Source organism: Triturus cristatus, chromosome 4_1 (genome assembly GCF_964204655.1).
Source record: "Triturus cristatus chromosome 4_1, aTriCri1.1, whole genome shotgun sequence".
Taxonomy (NCBI): Eukaryota; Metazoa; Chordata; class Amphibia; order Caudata; family Salamandridae; genus Triturus; species Triturus cristatus.
In genome coordinates this window covers 1,156,571,010-1,156,593,429 of record NC_140585.1, presented here as the reverse complement: position 1 = coordinate 1,156,593,429, position 22,420 = coordinate 1,156,571,010, and the positions used below count along the sequence as shown (strand labels likewise).

The window sequence follows — 22,420 nt, the reverse complement described above, 5'->3', positions numbered from 1 at the left end:
AGCAGCAAACGCAATGGTCTAGGTTGTGAGGTCTCAATAAATATCGAGACAGTCATATGTGGAGTTTCATGAGGAATGTTTAATTTTGCTGTACCTCCGGCTTGAAACATGGTGTCACCATCCTTGGGTGAAACTCCAGCTGATAATCTAGCAAAATATGTCAGATTATAGGATGTTGAGGTGTCTGTATCCAATCTAGATGAACTCAAAAAGAGACCTCTTCCTTCTGTGCTTCTACAGATGACAGACACCCTGTGGAGAAGGTGGTGACAGTGGCGGCTGAGGTGATTTCTTCTGAGAAGGAGGCATCTTTCTGATCAGTACCAGATGTGCTGAACTTGAGACCACCAGCTTTGAAGTTTCAGGGGAGCTTGGTTCAACACCTTCAATGAAGTTGTAACTGGATCCTCCACTGGTATTCTGAAAGACCAGAGCCCAAGAGGGGTGGCTGTTACATCTGGGCACAGTCCAAGTTTTTTGCTCAGTGAGACTTCTTTTGCTGTGGAATATGTAAAAGACAAAAACACTCTCAATGTCGTTTTGAATGAAGTAGTGTAATGCTCTGATGTCCAGTGTCTTGAAGTCAATAGTCATTGTGATGAAACTTTTCTTGCCATCACTGATCCGCTCAGCAGCAAAGCCGGTCTCGACTTTAGAGTGATGTGTTAAGTGGGTGGGTGGACAGTGGGAGCCCTTCTACAATAAAGATCTTCCCAAAGCTGAACGGCAGTGCTTAGGCACTGAAACAGAGCCATTTCTAGAGGGAGAAAATGTCTGTGTTCAACTTGTGGGCTGATCTGTTTGATGTCACCTGTGATCAACGTCAACAGAAGCAGTGGGAATGGCAATGTGCCATTTCTCTTCCATCATGGATCTTTTCAACTTGGATCTCCCCCTTCTATACTTGATAGGAGGTGAGGGCCTAGATGCAGAAGAGGTAGAACCCCCTCTGGAGGCCTTTCTCCTTGGCCTTCATGTCTTCTAGCCTGCCACGCAGTCTGATTCACTCATGACCTTTTCAACATTTTCACCCAAAATTCACATTCAGTGATGGAGTGTGAACTCTAAAGGTAGACCTTCCAGAACTGATGGGGGATCAGAAGCTACCTGTTTTCTGCCACATGAAGGGCATTGTGACTGAAAAGTGCTCGAAAATGCTTTTAAATGCATCATAGGGTGGCAAGCATCCAAAAAATGGGGAAACTTAAGTTCTGATAGAAAAACAGTGGAAATTAGGCAAAAAACAATCACAGGGTCCCTAAATTCCACTATTACGAGCTAGAAAATAAGCAGCTTTAAGAGGCAACTGCTCGTACAGTGCATTCTGGGATTGGAACCACTTAGGCTTCTTAAAACCATAGGTGACCTTATTTGCTTTATGTTAATGTCATGCTTACCAGCCTTCCTCTTACCATCATTCAACACCTTTTAGCAGCAGTTTAGAATCAAGATGCTGTAATATAGTTTTGTATGTTTTTTCCAGAATACAGGCATTTGCAGAAACATACTACCTTGATAGGCTAATTAGAGAGTGACAGTTTTACATTTTAAACGTTTAATTCACACCTTCTTGCAAAATATTTGTTAAGCAAGTGTACCTGGTCCTTGACAAGCAGTGAGGAATTATTCATAAACCTATGACTATCAATGAAGATCATTTGATAAGGAGCCATCTGTCTCTAACTAAGAATCTCTTGAAAACCTCTGCTCCTTTTCTCTCACAGAGAATCCTCCACCATGCGTTGCAAAGGTTCCTTTAGCAGTCTGTCACATATTCCCAAACAGAGCACTTGCACGTGTCTCTTCACTGAAGTTGGAGGTGTGCCACTGAATATTATTCCTATTGAATCCAGTCTCTTTTTTTGTCTTTGTCCCGAGAAACTGTGGTAGCGTTTTTCTGGGTTTATATTTTTGTAAAAAATAATAATGAAATATCATGATTTTTGTGATGGCTCCAATACACAAATGTTGAACTAACATGTTTACATTTGAAACAAGTTTAATATGATATATAGAAGTGTATTTATTAGTGTAATCAAGTTATGCCGCATTCTTATAGGGACACCATATTGGACAACATGGATACTGGTCTGATGTTGCTTTCCCATTCACTCCTCTTCCCCCTCCCATCCCATTCCCCTGCACATCTTCTCTTCCCACAGGCTGTGCAGAAGCAAAAACAAGTTTATGTCATATATTTTTACTTTATGAGTGTTCTTTGAATAAACTGTCTTGTGATCCTTAATGTAGCAAGTTTCAAGGCCCTTCCGAGGTAGTTCTGTTGCTGGCCCAGTCTAAATTAGTGTGAAGTTTTGTTGTCTAAATGTTTCACATTACTTCGAACATTTCCAGATAGCAATAACACATAAGATGATTGAGGTTTACTTTAAAAGGGATGGTTCTTATGAACTTAACATGATTTTGAACCTTTCAATTTGTCTAAAACTTGTTACTTATGATCATGTCAGGGTGAGTAAGTTTTCTCTCATTCGTTATGCAAGACTTGAGTAGAAGAACCCCTTGGTTTTGGGGGTGAGCTAGAATACTTTCCTATTCTACTAGGAATGCTCCCCAATGTCTTTATGATTTTGTAGCTCATTTGGGACTTAGAATATTTGTGATTCTTTATTTCTCTGTATAACTTTGTGATTGAGTCTTCATGGCATTTACTTTGTACCGTTTGATTTTGAGAGGTTTATAATTTGACCTTTTCTCTGATCTAGAACTTATTTATTGAGTGGTCTCAGCTACTTATGAATATTACTCTGCTAAATTGATGTCGGGGAGGGTGCCATTTAACAGCATATCAACCTGGAGCACAACTGTCTGAGATACATTTGGGCTGATCTAAATTTTGGTGTCCTGAATATTGGGGTAGGCTCTGCTTTCACAAAAGCAATGACAAGGGAGACATGCATGAGACTTCTTGGCTGCATCAATAAATGCCAATTCCGGTTATGGATCTGCCCTAAGTAAAAGTGCATACTGTTTCAAAGGTCTGTACTTCTTTAGAAGCAAATGTAAGGGACAGCTCATCACAGTTTCAAGAAATTTCAGTCCCTGAAAGATTTTCGGGAGGTGTTTGGGCAGAAGGTTAACGGGGTCAAATCATTCCTGTTTCTAAGAAACCCATGATCTCAATGCTGCAGAGTCGACCAGGGGTGGTAAGAAGGAAGGTGCACTGGGAGATGATCGAGCGAATTTCCTCATTTTGCAAATTAAACACATTTAACTAAAAGTTGTTAACTTCAATGATGAATAACACACGCCTAACAAATGCAAAAGTTGTATTATGTAATAACTCTTAGGCATTATAAGCAAACAGACAAAGTGAAATATTGTATTGACTTAAGTTAGCCTATCTGCTGATGCCAATTTAAATGTCAGTTTTACACGTTAGACCTTAAAGGCCTGTTTGTCGCATTTAAGCTGTTATTTTGCACAAGATGTTTTTCTCTTCCATTGCAGATTTAGTAATTTTCCAGAAGCCTTCTGTTAGCTAGTGACTAGGCATTTGTTATGCATTAGACATATGAGAGCGAAGTTCACACTGGAAGTGGAGGAGATGGCAGGAAACATGACTTCTAGGAAGAACTGTGAAAACCACAAGACTTGTTCATCGTAATAAACTAAGGACATCATTGTGTATTTCCTTGTGATTGGTGCAATTATATTAGTGTGTGTTCTCTAGATTAGTCAGGGACAGAGGCCCCTTTAGAACCCTTCCCAGAGAGGATTCCATCTTTCAGTAAGCTTCGTTTTCTCTCACCCAGAAACTCGGTAAGGAGAGTTTGCCACAGAACTTAGGGATGTCTACCGACTTTGATCTATGAATAATTACCAGCCTTTGCAAATTGCTATTGCTGGAGTGTTAAGGCTTCTTGCCTGTGCATTCTTATTGTTTCAGAAGAGCCCTCTATTTGGGTTTCTAAAATTGACACCTTACCATGCCCCTTTAAGATAATTGTCACGTATGCCTGAAAACCCAATGAATTTAGACTAGAGATTTTCCTTTATGGAAAACACACTTGTTGTACGTATGTTCTCTATTTTATTTGAAATTCTTCCTAATGTGGTATTTTATCTTGTTTTGAAATATTGACTAATGGATTATTTGAATTTTTAACAATGGTGACCAAATTTAATACTTGCTAAATAAATAATTTGACTTTAATTAATTTATCAAATAAAACCCTTTAAACTCACACACATTTCTTTATACCCTCTTTGGCAGAGGCCAACACGATCGAATGCCTGGGGATTAGGGTGTACAATAACAAGACTGAGGGCAGCAATGGGTTTGCTAATGTCATGCTCACGCCGGAGGTAGGAAATACCGCGGAACTACAACCCCCAAGAGGCACCGCGGCCAGGCGCTCCACCTGATCGCAAGCACAGCCGCCCATAAAGACGACTCGACGCAAGGGGGCGGTGCCAATGATTCCCGCTCGACCTGAACACTTTCAATGGCCCGCAATCCAGCATCGTCCGCTCCGGCTGAAGCGAAGGACGCCGTCAGTGTGCGGTTCACTCCAGAAACTCTTGCATCCTGAAGCCTTCTGTCGGCCTACGCTACAAGCTACAGAGAGAGAGGTGAGTGTCTCCCCCGCCTGCTAATGACCCCGTGACGCCCCTGGATTGTCCGTGACAATGCCTCCAGGGTGTGCGCTCTTCTCAGCTGCGAGCAAGAAATCCTCGCACTCCCTCCAGCTTGGCTGTGCACTTCTCCGCTCTTCCTCCGGGTTTCGGCAGACTCGCCACGGGAACCACAAGCAAATTTTCTACCGGGTCCTCTAAACATTGGGAGGCTCCGCGGGAAGGTTCCCAAGTACCTCCCGTTCTTTCCGCTTGTTGTGTTCCCTTAATCGTCTCTACGGAACCTACGGTCACGGCGCTCCTCAGCCCCACGGATACCTGGGCTTAAGAGTAGAAGCGCCCGTGATGGTGTAGGTGATACATCACCCCTCATACTTCCTAGCGGAACCATCAAGCACAGCGCTCCTCGGCCCCACGGATACCTGGGCTGGAAGTAGCAGCGCCCTTGCCGGTGCGAGTGATTCCCCAAACACCCATACTTCCTTGAGGAACCATCTTACACAGCGCTCCTCGGCCCCAAGGATACCTGGGCTGGAAGTAGTAGCGCAACAGGTGGTTCCTGCGAAGCTCAAAAGCCGTGAGCTAATCCAGTCGCAGAACCCCGCTTCCAACGTGAGGCTGGGGCCAGTGCAGTTAACTGGACCTGACTCTCCTTCCGATTACCGACCTCTGATCAACCCATCCCGGGACAACGCAAGAGACAGGTACAGCAGGGTGCATCCGGAGAAGGCTCTCATCTCAGAGAGGGAAAGACTAACGTCGCCCCTAGCCCCTCTCTCCTTGTCTCGTTTCAGGTATCCCTCCCGGCTGTCTCCGTCCCTTCCTTCCCTCGCCCACCTGTCTCCTGCGCCCGAGGGTCTTTATACGAATCCGGGCAGGGGACGGATGGGAGGGGGACCCCTCTATAGCATCAGCGTCATCCCGAGGAGAAGACACAGGGTCGAACCCGACAGCTAAGAGCACAAGTAGCATTTTGGCTGATATTGCTCTTGACATGTTAGGTGGTATTCTCAAAATATTTGCCTCACTCCTGCTCTATTTTTTTTGGCACTTTCACTCTTATGGTATGCAGAACTTTTTTAAAAAAAATTTTTTTAGGGATTTTAATGCTCTGTTGGGGGAATCAATATGGAGTTCTTGCCGCCGTAGGGTGTCCTTAAAGACACTGATGTTGCCTTACACAGAGGGTACTATGTTAAGCACCGAAAATACCCCTCCTTGGTCTCCCCACTCACACAGGATGGCTCACTGCGGGGGAGTCGAGAGCTTGGAAAGAGGCTGAGATTACTGTGGTGTGAAGCCTATTCAGAAAGTGCAACTTGGCTTCTTTTTAAACCCTGGTGGGAAAAAAATTGGGCACTTTTTACAGCATAAATCCATAACTGAGGTCAAGAGGGAACAATGTAAATAGCCCCTGATGAACCTCAAAATCATGCATCGATACAATCTATGTGATGGGTTGTAGGAGAAAGTTAGTAACCGGGATCAATAAAGATTTAATAGTACACACAGGGACATCTCCAACTCCGCTCAAGAAGGAATGAGAGGATGAGATCAGCAGGACATTTAATGACAAGGAGTGGCAGAGGGTCCTAAAATACCCACATAAGGTGTCTTACAAAGCCAATATGTTAGATAGGATCCTACTGGACACCTTTAAGGATTAGCAAGAGATACACTGGGGCCTCCTCAGCTTTTCCGCAATCCTACAGACCTCTGGTGGGTTATAAACACATGGCCTGGGTTTACCAGTGATCATGTCTTTTTGACTTGAAATAATGGTAGAATTACTGGCTGAGAAGATTTGTTTAAAACACTGTATTCTGGGCCTCTTCGGGCACCCTACATAAGGGAAGGCTGCATCTACGTTTATCAATTTGATCTTGCTATTAGCTAGAAGAGCTATCACAGAGGTTTAGTAATCACCCAGGGCACCTACCTCCTGGGGATGGTTAGGCAAAGTGAAGTATTGTACAGAGGCGGAAAGTGCAGCTTTATAAAGGGAGGAAACCAGAGGGTAAGGCCTGTGGCTCAACAGTGGGACACAGTGATCCTGGCTTTGCACAAAGGTCAGGAACAAAACACCACATGGAACGATAATTAGATCAAAGTGTCTCTTCACATCGGGTCTGAGGGCAATTACTAGACTGCCAGAGTATTCTTCTGGAACGAACTGCTCACTCAGCTGGCAATTGTTGTTAATGGTGGTTGATATGCTGTTTTGCTTTTAATCTACCATCATCTTCCTTTTTCTTATTTTAGAAACAACAATCGCTATAATATGTATAAAGATGATATACATGAATAGTTGTTGAATCTAGATGGAACAATGATATTACTTAAAAAAACATTAATCTATTTTATTAATCAGTGATATTGAAAAACCAATAAGATATTTTTTGTAATTATACTTCAGGGACTAAGCCATTACACCAGCCAGAAGCACGTATAATCAGACTGCATGTGAGCCATGAATTACCCACCATGTGAGGCAGCATGCTAGCCCAGTACTGCAGGATGAGAGCCACGAATTAACCAGTGCTAGAGCTTTCAAAGAGACAGCATGCAAGACGTGAATATGAGCTATGAATTAGACGGTATCCAAGTGGGCATGCCAGGCTTATGTTGCCATAGCAACAATGAATTAGCTAGTATGTAAGACTGCAAGCAAGCCTTCTATTAGGCAGACTGAAAGCCATAAATGAACCCGCATTAAACAGCATGAATACCATTCACTAGCCAGTATGTGACCCACGAAACAGTTAGCATGGGAAACTTCATGAAAGACATAAATTAGTCGGCATGTGAGACATGAAATAAGCAGCATGCGAGACAGCAAGCGCACTTAGTATACAAAGCATGCCAGCCCGTCAGACAGGATGCATGGACTGAATCAACAAATACGCAATGTAATAAGTAAAACCGGATGCAAGCAAGAAAGAAGGCAGTATGGTAAAGAGGCATACGGGCCAGGAACTAATGTGAACAAGCCAGCAAGAGTACTGAATTCACTCAAATAGATCAGCATGCAACCTCTTAATCAGAAAACAAACAGCCCTTCAGTTAGAAAATCTATGGACTTCAACACAAGTAGACATCCGAGCCTCGCACTATGCAACACAGAAGTCATGAATGAATCAACAAGAGAACCAGCACGCAAGTCTTGAATAAAACAACTTGAGAACCAGCACACCAGCCTTGAATAAAAACAACTTGAGAACCAGCACATCAGCCTTGAATAAAAACTTGAGAGCCAGCACACCAGCCTTGAATAAAAACAACTTGAGAACCAGCACATCAGCCTTGAATAAAAACTTGAGAGCCAGCATACAATCCATGAATTAACTCTCAGCTCAGCGCTGAATTGGACAGTGTATAAGCCGCAGAAAAACCAGTATGTGAGCGATGCCATCCATATTTTGAATGCGATACTAGGCAAGTTTTAATTTAGCGATATTAAGAAATGAATCCGCCTGTGTGCCGGGCATTAACTAATTCATCAGGTGGTAAACCAGACCCTAATTTACAAATATATCTGCATGTTGATGCCATATGCACACATCCTGAATGAATCGTAAAACCTGAGCAGAGGGTGTTAAATCCATTCAGTGAAAATGAATCCTACTGCACGAGGGTCACTGCAGGCACATTTAAGCGAGTTCTGGCGCCATAATTTACTAAACATGTCAGTTAATAATCAGCCTGCACATTGGCAAGAGATCGGACCCATTAGTCGCAGTGGCTTTGATCCTTCCAACACCAGGGAAACATTCTTAAAGTGAAAAAAGTTCATAAGTTCTAAATTCAAAGAGGATACGGAAAACCTGGAAAACTCACACTAAAACTGCAATTAGCACTTAGAATCTAAAACAAACACCCAAAAATCCGACTCGCAACACAAAGCGAATCCAAAGGAAAAGCCAGGTTGCGAAAAGCAATTCATATTAGGCAGGCAGTCACTGAGCAGGCATATGATGTAGGCATGTAAGAAATGTTTAGCTGAGTTCACCTGGGAAGGATTAAGAAACACTTCATTGTGGACAATAAAAAATCCGTTAAAAAAAAAATCACAAAAAAAAAAAAATCACACAACATAATAATGCCTAATAATTTAGCAATGTTAATGTTTCTGGTGAACTAAACCTACATGTAACAATATTAGAAATCTGTAGACAACCCATTTCATTACAACAGCATTTACAAGCGCAAAAATGGGGTGTAGCAGATACGCTGGGAAAGGTTAAACCTATGGACCTCAGTTGTAATCCAAATTATGCCACAAGACTAAATTGAGTGAACCTTTGGCAAATTACTCCACCTCTGTGTGCCTCAGCTCTCACGTTACTTAAACCGGGAGTGCTTAAAAAGGAGCCAAACTATAGTATTAGGCGCTTTATCAAAAGCGGTTAGTTCCTAACAGTTGATAAATAAAACTCAACATATAGTAACAACTCTGAATCGTTCCTCATGAACATCGATAAAATATGATCATATGGAACAGGAGAAACCAGAAAAAAAGGGTCGATACCTCAGAAAGAAGGGTTCCTTGTGGCTCCAGATCAAGATGGATTTCGTGTCTCTGGTTGTCTAGGAAGTCCTCCAGCTTCAGGTACTTTAAGGCACACAGACAACGATAATCTCGCCAGTACACAGAAATCTCCAGTTCGCGGGCCTTAAATTCAATAAAGGAAAAATTGTTACTTGCTTGGAAAGACAGATCTCAGATTAACAACTTTAACATCAAGAAAACACTTTAACTATTTTTCTGCCGCTTTACTCCCTCACCACTTTACATATTTGTTTAACCTTTTAACCTATTAGGTTTTTATGGTACAAAATGGAGAAGATTTAAGCACGTTCAGGTACAATATTGAACTTGAATGAAAGATTGAGAAACAATGATCAACCCCAACATCTAAACCGCCTCGAGTATTAAGGCGTATTAACCAGAATTGCAAATCCCTGTTCTATGGTGTTTTCAATGTGCTTCTTTACATCTTGTTGTACAATAGTAACTAGAATGATACAGCAGAATGGAGATTTTTCAGTTTCAAAGAGGATAATGAAAACTTGTGTTTTTGTAAATAAACATATTACATTTTATTGTAATCAGTTGTAGTTAAAATAGAATGATTACTTACTAGTAAAACGAGTTCACCATTTATATGCACACAAACAACCCCCCCGCACTGGATATCAAAGCAGAATTTTTCAGATTCAATTTTCATTTAAAAAAAAAAAATTATCAAAGAAACCATGCATATATGATCCACCATTTTCTGTCTTCTTTAAAAAAATCAGTGCTTAGAGATGTAGATTGGGCCAAGAGGAGACAATGATAGCTTATATTCCATATCTGGCTAAATCTGGTCTTACATATTACTGTACACATGAACTGTGGCTGCAACTAATGCCTATAACGGTTTTCTTCTACCTCACTATTCAGTTTCTCAGTGATTAATGGTTTCTTCAAGGGCCTTTAGCTTTATCTAGATACCCTCTCACCCATTAGCCAATATCTTGATCCAATCCTGTCCATACTGCCCAGTCTTTAAGTAAGTCCTTGCATATGTGAGACCTTTAACACAAGCCACTGAAGCTGAATTTTTTTAGAAGCCTTTATATCACCTAAAAGGCTGAGAGAGCTAAACTCTATGGGGCCCATTAGGATGGCGGACCGACTTTAGTCTGCCCGCCACCCTAGCGGTGCTGGGACCGGCCACCAGTGGTGCGGCAGTTCCACACCTGCAATTAGGATGCCCCTGCCACCGTGGCGGTGGCATCCTCCATTCCCAGCATTGTGGTGGGCGGTGCTCACAGCACCACCCGCCACAATGCTGGGAATGCACTGTGTGCATTGTCATGCACAAGGTGACAGGCACCGCGAGGTGCCTGCCACCATGTCCATGACAATGCAGGGGGGTACCATAGGTACCTCCCATGTGCACCCCCCACCCCCCCAATACCCTTGGGGCCCGCAACGGGAGGTGGCGATCCGCCCTACATCCTAATGGACCCCTATGTGTTTAAGAAGTCATCCTTATCTGACTTTAATATTAATCAGAACTTCCTTTAACATCTTTCTTTCGGAATCAATCATTTTCACCAGCAAGGTTATTTCATAACAAAAATGTAAAAAAGAAGAATGCCCAAAGGCGCACTTCCGAGTAAAGCACCCAATGCTGCTCTCATTCGAAATCCCAATCATTGCAACCAGAGGCCATTCCACATTGTTTCTAAATATTACTGCGTTTACCGCTACTTGTTTGAGTGACTGAATACTCACCATATTGTCTCTATTCTCTTGCCTTACCCACCTCTGAGGTTTGAGAGATAACCTTGTTACTTTATATAAACATGGATGGAATCAAAGATAAGCCCTTGAAGGGAAATTTAGGTTTGTGACATAAACAAATAGCCCAAGTAAGGAACAGCTGTATTCGAGTATTCCAGCTCACTGGAGAAGAAATCTGAACTGCCCTAACTCATGTGGCCTGATTGGACTCTTTAATGGATCCATCCCAGTGTTTTCCTGAAAGAGTGTTACATATTATGCCCCATTTCCTGTCTTTTGAAGGGATATTAAAATGGGTTAGTCAGGCAAATGGGCTTAACAGTGTCGAAATGTGAATAATGACTGTCTTTTCTTTTTTTATTAAAAAGCGAATACAGAAAACGTGCCTCCAAAGGGAATGTTTTCTTATTAATATCCTTTTTAAAAATGTAGCTAGTAGCTATAAACAGTAATTCAGATATTCACTTTTTCAAGAAAGTTTATAACGATTAATTAAAACCATTACAATCAATGCTTCAAAAAGTATCTTCAGATAAAACAATATATTACATAACATGTGAAAAATATGGCCCTGTTGCCTAAATACAGTAAAATGTATCAACATATACATTAAAAGTGTGTAAATGTTTAAATATCATTATTGTATAGATTTAAATATCATTATAGAGCATCCGGTTAAAATTAATTAATTGGTACCTAAAATCTCATTGGAAGTAGCACTGAAAACAAGGAATTGAGACTAGAGCAAGAAAAACTTATGTTAATATATGAAATTTACTTTGACTAAGTACAGGTGAAATCTTGTTCTCTGCTTCCTATCTAAACTGATCAATGTCATGTCTATAAACTTTGCCAGACTTTCCAGTAAGGCACCAACAGTACCTATCGCACATAGTTTTAGTGTATCTATAAATGTGTGTACATTATACTTTTAAAGAACAACCTAAGGAGTTTGATCTGGACTCTTAATTGTGGAGCAAAGACAGAGTAAGCGTGATATTGATTCAAGTTTGCTTCGACAGGGACAACATCTACATTTACACTACATACCATTTAGACCTTCCCCAGCTGGCTCTTATTTCGGAAATAGGAAATTATACCTCATAAATGTATATTTGAGTTCTATTTTCAAGGTGTCAGATAGATAAAGCTGCAGCGTTAAGAGTTGTATAGGGCTCCAAAGCAAGGTTAGGTTTTTGGAGCGTACTAAAAGTCCCAACGCTGGATTGAAAAATTGCTTCACTGATTCAGGTTTTCACAAGGTTATACTGATTTGGGGTGTCCCATTCGGCTTTTATTTGGCATTGCTAACTGGTCATAATTATATCATGTCCATTCTTTTACAAATATGCATGTACCCGATATTTAATTTCAGAGATGAAATGAAGAGAATCAGTTGTGGCATTCTTTAATCCAGGTGTCTCCAACCAGTCGATCGCGAGCTACCAGTAGCTTGCTGACACCTTCAGAGTAGTTCACAGCTTTGAGTTCATTCTTTAAAAAAGGGTCACATTTTTCTTTGAAAGTTAAAAGAAGACTGTTTATTTTACATAATTATCTTCAGGCTGCAGAAAGCATGGCCTAGAGTCAGATTGATGACCCAGTGTACAGAGGTGAAGCACTGAGGTATTTAACTCCTCCCTTTCCCAGCCAAGGTCATCAAAAAGACCATCAACGCCCAACTCTCTGAGTTTATCGAAGAGAACCACATCCTGGACATCTCCCAATCCGGCTTCTGAAGCAACCACAGCACTGAGACCGAACTCCTCGCCGCCACCGACGACATCCGCTCCCTCGACTGGGGCGACACCGCGGCCCTCATTCTACTGGGCCTCTTGGCAGCCTTCGACACCGTCTCCCACCACACCCTAATCACAAGACTCCATGACGCCGGGCTCTGCAACAAGGCACTGGACTGGATCCACTCCTTCCTCACTTGCCGAACACAGCGAGTCACACTACCCACCGTTCCTCTCAGAACCTAGAGAGATCAGCTGCAGAGTGGCCCAGGGCTCCTCCTTGAGCCCCACCCTCTTCAACGTCTACATGCCCCCCTACACGGCCATCATCGGAAACCACAGACTCAATATCGTCTCCTACGCAGACAACACCCAGCTGATCTTCTCCCTTACCAACAAACTCACAGCTACCAGAATAAACTTTCACAGCGGAATGAAGGCCGTTGCTAACTGGAAGAAAGAAAGCTGCCCCAAGCTCAACTCAAACTAGACCGATGTACTTATCTTGGGACCCATTCCCTCAGCCTCTTGGTGGCCCACCGCATTAGGAAGCCCTCCCAACCCTACTGACCATGCACGCAACCTCAGCATTATACTGGACTACTCGCTCACAATGAATCGCCAAATCAATGCAGTAGCTTCATCCTGCTTCCACACGCTCCACCTGCTTCGAAAGACATTCAGATTGATCCCCACAGAATCCAGAAAGACGGTCACCCAAGCACTCATCACCAGCAGACTTAACTATGGCAATGAACTCTACGCAGGCGTCCCCCAAGAACAGCTCAGGAAACTCCAGAACGTCCCAAACACCACAGCCAGATTTGTCCTCGACATCCCTCACCGCAGCCACATAACACCTTCGACAACTCCACTGGCTCCCAATCAAGAAGAGAATAACCTTCAAGCTCCTCACACATTGCCACAAAGCTCTCCAGGACACAGAACCAGCATATCTGAACCACCGCCTTGCATTCCACGTACCCGCCAGACTACTTCGCTCTGCCCTTCGTCCCCTGGTTCCACAAGACCAGAACTGGAGGAAGATCCTTCTCCTACCTTGTTGCCAAGACCTGGAACAACCTGCCCTTCCACCTCAGACCTCAGGCAATACCTGTCGTTGACCCAATTCAGGAAGGACCTCAAGACCTGGCTCCCATCAACGCCTTGAGATCCTCACGGGTGAGTAGCCGCGCTATATAAAATCCTGATTGATTGAACTCTTAAATAAGTCCTTGTCAATCCAATACTGGCGCATGAGAACAAAATTATGTTTCAGGATGCTTTTAAATGATAGATTAAAATGAAGTTCGCTTGATGATTAAGTTAACTCTTCATTTAAGTTTTCACCCATTTCAAAGTGTCGCATTTACCAACAGCAGGCCTCTTGCTCCCATCAGCCAGTAGACACTGTGCCATATTTATAACTGAAAAATATGGTCCTCGTCTTTAAATGGGAGAAATTTAAAGTGAAGAAAAACATTGCTTTGAAACATTAAGTCTTAACGTTTTTCTACGCTTTCAATTAAGCCAATTAGCGTCTCAATGTTTTATGAAGCATGCTTCTTCACTTTAAATTCCTCCAATTTAAACAAATGGCTGTATTTTTCGGTTATAAATATGGCACCTTGTCTAAAGGACACTGGGAGCAAGATGACGGTTGTTTGTAAATGTAACACTGAAATGGGATTCAATTTAAATAATACATTTTATGGAATCAATATACACATAAAGTTAACTCTTCAGTTTAATTTTCACCCATTTCAAAGTATCAACTTTACACACAGCAGGCATCATTCTCCCAGCGGGTGGTAGACACGGTGCTATATTAATAACTGAGAAATACAGCCATTATTTCAAGTGGGAGAAATTGAACGTGTAGAAAAATGTTCCATATCATGGACATTTTTGCAAAAAAAATTCTGCACTTTTTATTTCACGCATTTTTAAAAAAAATGGTTATATGTTTGTATTATACATGTAACGGTGCCACATGTGACGAAAACTGTATTCCACTGTCAAAAGTACATACGACACAGGCTCTCAGTCACCCATACACATTTATGTCATGCATACGCACACATATTCAGAAATCCCAAAGACCACACTCTCACTGACACACATGGCAGCCCTGACATAGTGCCCCTGGGCAAAGTATTTTGTTCAAATCATAGTATCTGGCTCTATGGACATTAGGCTTTAAGTCAGTGAAGCTGGGTGTGGGGGTGTCTGGTAACAATGCGCGAGTTGCTTGGCCTTCAGCAACTCACAATAATTTTCACTGATCAGAAGTAGCTCTCACTACAGAAATGGTTGGAAACCTCTGCTTTAATCTATCACAGGAGTTTATGAATAATGAAGTATTTTATTAATTATAGCCTAAGTTATTAGTTTAATTTTGACAAGGCAGGGATCTAATTATAACTGAATAGAACAGCAAGCATTGGCAGCAAAAATACACATTTTAGGCAGGAACCAAATAGGCTCTCCATGACATTATTCATTCCAGTTCCAAATGTTAGCACTCCATATGCAAGCATAGGTTTCAAATTAGCTGTACCCACTTTGAAAACTCATGAGACTTCCGGACTGTTTAAATGTGTGCATAATTTTTAAAGCATACACTTTAGGGTTTTTAATGCTTACTCTACTTTCCTACCAAATTCCAATCTAGATATAAGTTTGTGCTTGCTCAATTTTTGCACAGCACAACCTCCACGTGAATGTCATCCTGTATTTGTCATACACTATTTAGATTTCTTTTTTCAATGCTGACTTTCAGTGCATTATGTGTGCTGTAAGGGTTTACTGCTTTAAAGGACCTGTGCTGGCAAATTGGAGTGGTATCTAGGATTACAGCATCTTCTGCATATCGAAGCAGTACTAGATGTTTCCTTCCCCGCTTGGGTGGACTGTGTTTCACCCCGCAACAGGCTCCCATGCCGGCTTTATAAAGATTAAAAACCAGAGGGTCAGTAAACTGCCAGACTTCAACCCTCCGTTCATTGTTATTTTTCCTACTGCCCCACATCCGATCTAAAAACCCAGATATTCCAATGTAGAAGCTGAACTGCTCTTAAAGATTCAGCGATCCACCAGTCAGACAGGTTTTCCATTAGACAGACCCGTTTACCTTATTGAAGGGAGATGAATAGTCTAAAAACAGGACAATTTGGTGTTACCTTGAAATAACTTGTTTTTCAAGGCCAGAAAGTTCAATATGAGAATGCTATCTATGGCTCACTACTCTTACCGAAGCAGATCTAGGTAGGGGTAGGAGATTTTGGTCGTCTGTCCAGGTCTCTAGCTCTAGTGGAACATTTTAGCTCACAATCAAGTAGAGCAACAGTGTGATAAGTCGGGGAGGTATTTCTGTTCCCTTTTTTAATACTGGATGCAGAATCGATCCCAGCCAAGATTCTGGGATCACTTTGAACGCCAAAGGAGCAGAGAATAGAACAATTAGGGATGCAACCAAATTTTACAATCCTCTTCGATTGACTTGATTGGAAGCCCATTGCTCGCGTTCAAGAATTCTAAAGTAGGCCCCATGATGGAGAAAATCCCTTCATCTTTCACGTTTTTGCTTTTAATATACATTTCTTGTTTTGCGTGTACAATGCCTTCATTTTTCAACTAATGTTGGTATGGACTGAAGACGAGATCTGCTTGCTGCTGGAGCCCCAGGGAGCATGCGGTGTCCTTTTTAATTTTTACACTTTATGACAGAGTATCAAACTCTGTACCAAACAAAGAACAGCTATGAAACGGAACTCTTGGTTCTATACAACTTCAGACAGAAATCAAAATCCATGAACAAGTTCCAGTCAGACGGATAACTTCTGAAGTTAATTTCCAGCTCTCAATCCATTCTCTGCCTTGTCCAAAACGGCCAGAGAGTTTGATTACAAGCTCATCTACAGAGTTTGCCATGCAAATCAATACACGTGTCACAAATCGCACTATCCATGCATATGGATCAAGCATTCTGCTTTACCCAACCCGGAATGCTGGACAAATTAATGTTGCGAGACCCTCTTTTCAATATGATAATTGGAATCTAGAACCATATTCTTTTGGTCTTGTCAAAGAGTTGCCGTCAGGGGTGCACAGGGTGCCTTCGAGGCAGTATTAAGACATCTGTAAACTATATTAAAGACAGCCGAGGCACTTGGTGAAAGTTTAGAAAATAGTAACATAACTTCAGTCACATTCTTCTCTGCAATGATAACCTCACAAGCCTGTTCTTATATTAGAATTTAAAGGCCTGACGCATTATTAGGAAGAGGCAAACGTCCATGTGATCTCTCATCTTATGGAGAGGAGGCCCCTTATTCAGCTCCAGGTTCCATCTCTTAATTTTGCAGACCAACATGCTCCTGTGTATAATGTTACCAGTCAGGCTGAATGTCTTCTTCAAAAATCAGCTCATTTAATGGAAAGTGGTCATGTTGTGACCTATTCCAGGTAGCCAAAGACATCCTTGAGGATCTAAACTCATCAACAGCCACACAAAGGCCCTCAGCTTCAAGAAATCCACTCCAGACTCTTCTTACCCTTGACACATTGAGTCTCTGGACATCAAGATCACTCTTTATGTCATGGGCTTCCTCAATGCTGATGACATCATTGGCAGCATTTTCTATTCTGATGCAGATAAATAGGGACTCTTTCATTACAAGACACTAAGGACTCTGCACACATCCGGTTAAAAAGGAGACAGCAAGAGGAGTATTGACAAAGAATAGCCTAGAAGTACTTTGGAAGCCTGGACGCATCCTTTTTATCCCTAGGATTTTTTGAGTGTCGGTTTTTTATAAAGTCAAAAGTGCGTGCGACTTGCACAACTTAAGACCATTTGGCTTAACCCCTTCAGCGCGGCGCGGATTTCCGCGCCACGCTGAAGGTTCTGAGCGCGGGCAGGGCCATGACGGAACGGTTCCGTCATAAGCACAGCCCAACCGACGTGCATGACGGAACCGTTCCGTCATGGGCGTCGAAGGGGTTAAAAAGCCTGTAGATGTCAGCTGCGGAAGAGTCCCAGACAGACAACAACCAGCAGATACAGGTATCATGACCATTGCCCTGGATCCCTTTTATCCTGAATACCTGTGACCTTGCTGCAAACCAGCAATGAAAAAAGGGTAAACACTTAGCTCAGGCACAGACTTACATGTCCCATTAACATCGAGAGTCCAAAACGTGGAAGGTTAAGTCATTGATGAAAATCAAAAACTGTTTTGAAGCTACTGTTGACCACACGCTTCGACCATCTGATGCCCCCATACAATGGAGCTAAAGCAACAAACAATATATCTTGACATTCTCACCAAACCCTAGATATTGCCTAAGAAATCTTAACAGTTCATGCTCTAGGGACAGAAAATTTGACATAGCTGTAAAAATAGTTTTACAGGCCGAGACTTCTCTAGATTCTCGAGGTGTGATCCTCTCACCACATAGTGGTTGGGCTCAGTAAAGCATCTTGTTAAAGAAACAAAATGGGCGTAGGGTTTGTGTGAGATATCACAGTGGTTGGCAAGCGACAAGGCTACAAACCCCCAACAGCTTTTGTGCTCCAGCATGTCCATGAAGGATAGTGTGGAGGTTCAAGACACACAATCCATGGACAACCCGAAGGATAGGATAAACTGCTACATCTTCATAAACTCCAGCAAACAACTCAACTTACTGTTGGCCACAGTCTGCTCACCTCACACATCTGTGCAAAGTCTTAGGATCTTCAAGCATCATTAAAAATGTCAAAGCATCTTTATTTTCTTGTCAATAAAATCTTACATTTCGATTCTCAGAGAATTGTTCAATTACAGAAGTATCACACTGCACTCAGACATGGCGTGTTGAGCATGCAACGTTAGCTCACATCACCACCTGCTGGAAGTTAAGTGCAGAACCACAATAAACGTTTTAGAAAAGGGAAAAAACACCTTTACCAGATTGAATTTATACATTACAAAAACACCTAAATTCACATCTCTTTGGTCAATCACACCGGCTGCAAGCTTTGAAATTTGAAAATGCATTTTTCTTCCTTTGAATCGAGTAACAATTCTCTGTCTCCTCGATGAAGGTACATTGGAACATGATGTACGGCCAAATACCTTATTTATACCAGTAATCGCTCTATTTCCCGGCACACGTGTTCAGCTAGAACAGAGTTACTCACAAATATTTTCTAAAGGGGCCAAAATACGTTTTAGAGTTTGCCTGGGTGCCGGAGAACAGAAGTAAGGTAAAATTGAAAACATAATAAATGTGTGCACTCTTCCGAAATCTAATTAAAAGAAGATGGATGTTTAATACCCATATGATGCATTCTGTAAGTACCAATGGGACTGTTCAGTGGTGTATAGGCTTATAAGGTTATTTTAATGGGTTACTTGAGGTATTCCCAGAATATTTTAACGTACTAGCAACAAATGACATTTTGAGTAAAGGTCCCCTACCATAACGGCTCAAAGTGCCCAGCCTTGAAAAAGACACTCAATGGGCAATTTTTTAAATCAAAACAAAATGGTGACTAAGTAGATATCACCCGTCACCCTGCTAACAAAATAGGTTTCAAATATCATTTGAAAAGATGGTGCAAGGTTCCCACAAGAAACGATAAATAACAGACATTTTTAGGGAACATTTTGTGCAACAGTCTTCCGTAAAATAATTTTCTTCATTTCTACCATAAATGGGGGATTCATTAAACTCCAGGGAGCTATTCTGAGCCCTCAGTCTATAGACCCAGAGTAACATTTCTCCCAGGGGACCGAGGTCTATGGGTCTCACCTCAGATATAAACATCCCTAGGTAAAGGAAACCAGAAGCCCAGAATTCCCGGGAAAGGCAGGTCTGAAGGGATTTGCCCCATTCATTTCTGTAGAGATGCCCCTTCCTCCTCCAGTGACTATCTGCTGGAAGGTGCCTAACTCCCTGGGCTGAAGAGCTACGATGCGCTGGCCGTGCTAAGTCACTGATTATGCTACCAGTCCTGGGCCATAGAGAGAAGGAGCTCCGCTCCGGCCTCTATTGCACCCAGCTCCACCATCCCATACTGTATTTTCTTCCCTGGGATCTGAACTAAGCACCCTAGTATCAACATCTCAGGACCCACATCAGGGAAGGTACAGATCCGACAGAAAGCTGCTTGACACCATCTTCAGACATGTGGGGGAATTCCTAACGAAGGTTTCCGGATCCACTCTGGTGCCAGATGACATTCACAAGGTGAGGAATCTGCAGGTAGAAGTCTCTATCATAATTCTATTAGAATGCATGTCTGAGAATGCAAAGCATTAGCGAAGAAAACGACTGGCCTGGTTGAAATGTTTGCACATGACACTGGCTACCAAGTATCCACCTGCGAGTGGAGCTTGCAAATCGGTGGTGATCAGGCCTACGTGGCACCTGAATCGAAACAGACTCGAAAACAGTTGCCAGTTTACATCCAGCCAACGCCAGGAAAGCGTACAGATTTGCCACACACAGAACCTTCAGTCAATCTGCTGGCCCACAGACGGGAGTCGAACAAGACTAACAAAGTCACAAATTCAGCTGCCCCTCAAATGGCCCACATGCACAGAGCACACGGGCAGCACAGTGCTGTTCAGTTTAGAAGCCTATTTCACTCCGCTCTCAGCCTCATGGTACAACCAGTGCTTGAAATGGAAATAAAGACGTGCAGATTTTAATGATACCAGTACCTTCCCATGAAAAGGCTGTGCCCCCTGCTAAGGATTTTTAGCATTCTCATTTTCAAACTAAAAAAGCTCAAGTTCTCTGTACCTGCCCATTTAAAGAACTGGGTGCAAATGATGTGCGGAAGACTTTTGAGTACTCTATCTAATAAGAATAATAACAATACCAACAACGATATTAATAAAATAATAATAGAAGCAATGAAATGACTTAATTTAAAAAAAAATATACTGGTAAGTTAAAAACAAACCTGCACGCGCCAGAACCGAGCATGCTATTGGCTAAAACGCACCCCTGGCTGTCGTTGAGGATACTGGACCACTTGCCAGCTATGCACATATGAAAATAACGAGTTCATCCCAAAGGTAGTGGGCAAAATACTAACAGAAATAGGAATCGCATGCACCAGAGTGGTGCATCAGTACTCCATGTGTTCACCTCCAATTCAAATATGAAAATATGGAAACTGCGGTGCGTAAGGCCTGCTCCAATGCATGGCCTCCCCTGATTTACTTGAACTGAGGTATTGCTCAAGTAACACTGATTTACTACACCCTTAGCTGAAAACGCTTATCTATATTTTGTATTCCCTCTTCATCTCAGTTTACTTCACTCACAAAGCAAAGAAAATAAGTTACCCAAAAAAAGGTTATGATGGTAAACAGAAGAAAAGACCTCATATGTACACCTAGGAAAGCATCCCGAATTAAACAAATGATTTACACTTTTAAATCGGTAACCGGGCAAACTCAAGTACCTTAGTTCATGTTTGTTTTCTTTTCGGCACATTTCCTCTGTGCCACCCCTGCGTACTGCTGCTTTAGCTACGATTCCATAGTAAAACAGGGCAGCACTCTGAAATGAAAACGCCCGCTTTCCCTTGTTTAAGTTTGAAATAACAGTCCAAGTGTTCACAAGAAGGGCCTCAAAAAAGGGCCTGGTGGGCTGCATGTGATTACATGCCAGACCCGATTCCCGAGGGAGACGTCCAATTTTAGAAGCCACAAATTACTTGTTTCCAGGTATCTCCAGCCTAAAACTGCCTCTGCTGCAACAGCAGCCAATGGAGAAAATACAATCCCGACGGGAACCAATGGCGACAGCAACACGTTTGGAATCACTGAGTGAGGAAATCATGATCTGGGTGTCACTTGCATAAAGACATGAAGTGAAACGTAAGAGTGAATAAATGAGATGGCCCAGTGGTGAAACAGATTCTGAAATGCGTAGGGTTCAAAGATGAGCCCTGCAGAACTCCACAGCTCAATGCTTTGTGGAAGAAAGGAAAGGAGAAAGGTTTACAGCTTGTATGTGATGGGAAAGGAAAGACGCGCCAACTGAGGGCCACATTTGAAAACCTAAAAAGGATGAACAGCAAACTAAGGTAGAATTGGAAACGGTGTCAAATGCGGCACTGAGGTCGAGTGCATTAGGATCAGCTCTACTCCCTTGACCATGAGTGCTTAAAAGGTCTTCAGAAGCAGAAAGCGAAGCCAGTTCAATACAGTTCATATGTCTGAAGCCAGATTAGTAACAGTCTATCACGTCAGAGGATTCAATAAATTCAGTGACCGATCTCCCGTCCTAAAATTTTCACAGTAAGGCTGAATACATACATTGATGGAATTAATTGCTCAGTAGGGCAGGCAGGGCCGGCTTTAGAGATTGTGGCGCCCTGTGCGACAATCTTTGTTGGCGCCCCCGCCCCGCACCCCCCAGCAAACCTTTTTGTGTGTTGAGTTGTATGGTTTCTCAACCGCATATTAAATATATACAGGATACATTTTAGAATATATAAAATGTATGCTCAAATGTCATGTAAATTAAATAGGGATTAGATGGGGAACAGATATTACGACACCATAAGTCAATTATAGCTTATTTTATAGCCCAAAACAATATACATCTTGTTGATGTAATTATTAACATTTTCTAACTGTTAATTTTGTAAAAACAATTTGCAAATTTCAAGAAAATTGAACTTTACAGGCTTTCATTTTTGCAAATGCCAATATTGATGTGGATAAGTCCAGTTGTTGTGCAATATCATTTTCAATGGATAGGATTGCCAAAGATGATA

At 42.1% G+C, this 22,420-nt stretch overlaps 1 protein-coding gene across 3 annotated transcripts in view; it reads right to left on the bottom strand.

Annotated features, from left to right (window-relative positions):
• Positions 1–22,420, bottom strand: part of LOC146856237 (serine/threonine-protein kinase N1-like) — a 443,024-nt gene that overhangs the window by 108,561 nt on the left and 312,043 nt on the right. For all 3 annotated transcript variants that reach the window (XM_085654308.1, XM_085654306.1, XM_085654307.1), the window contains exon 9: positions 9,125–9,268. In XM_085654308.1, coding sequence (XP_085510434.1) covers positions 9,125–9,268 — 144 coding nt within the window. The remainder of the gene's footprint in view (positions 1–9,124; positions 9,269–22,420) is intronic.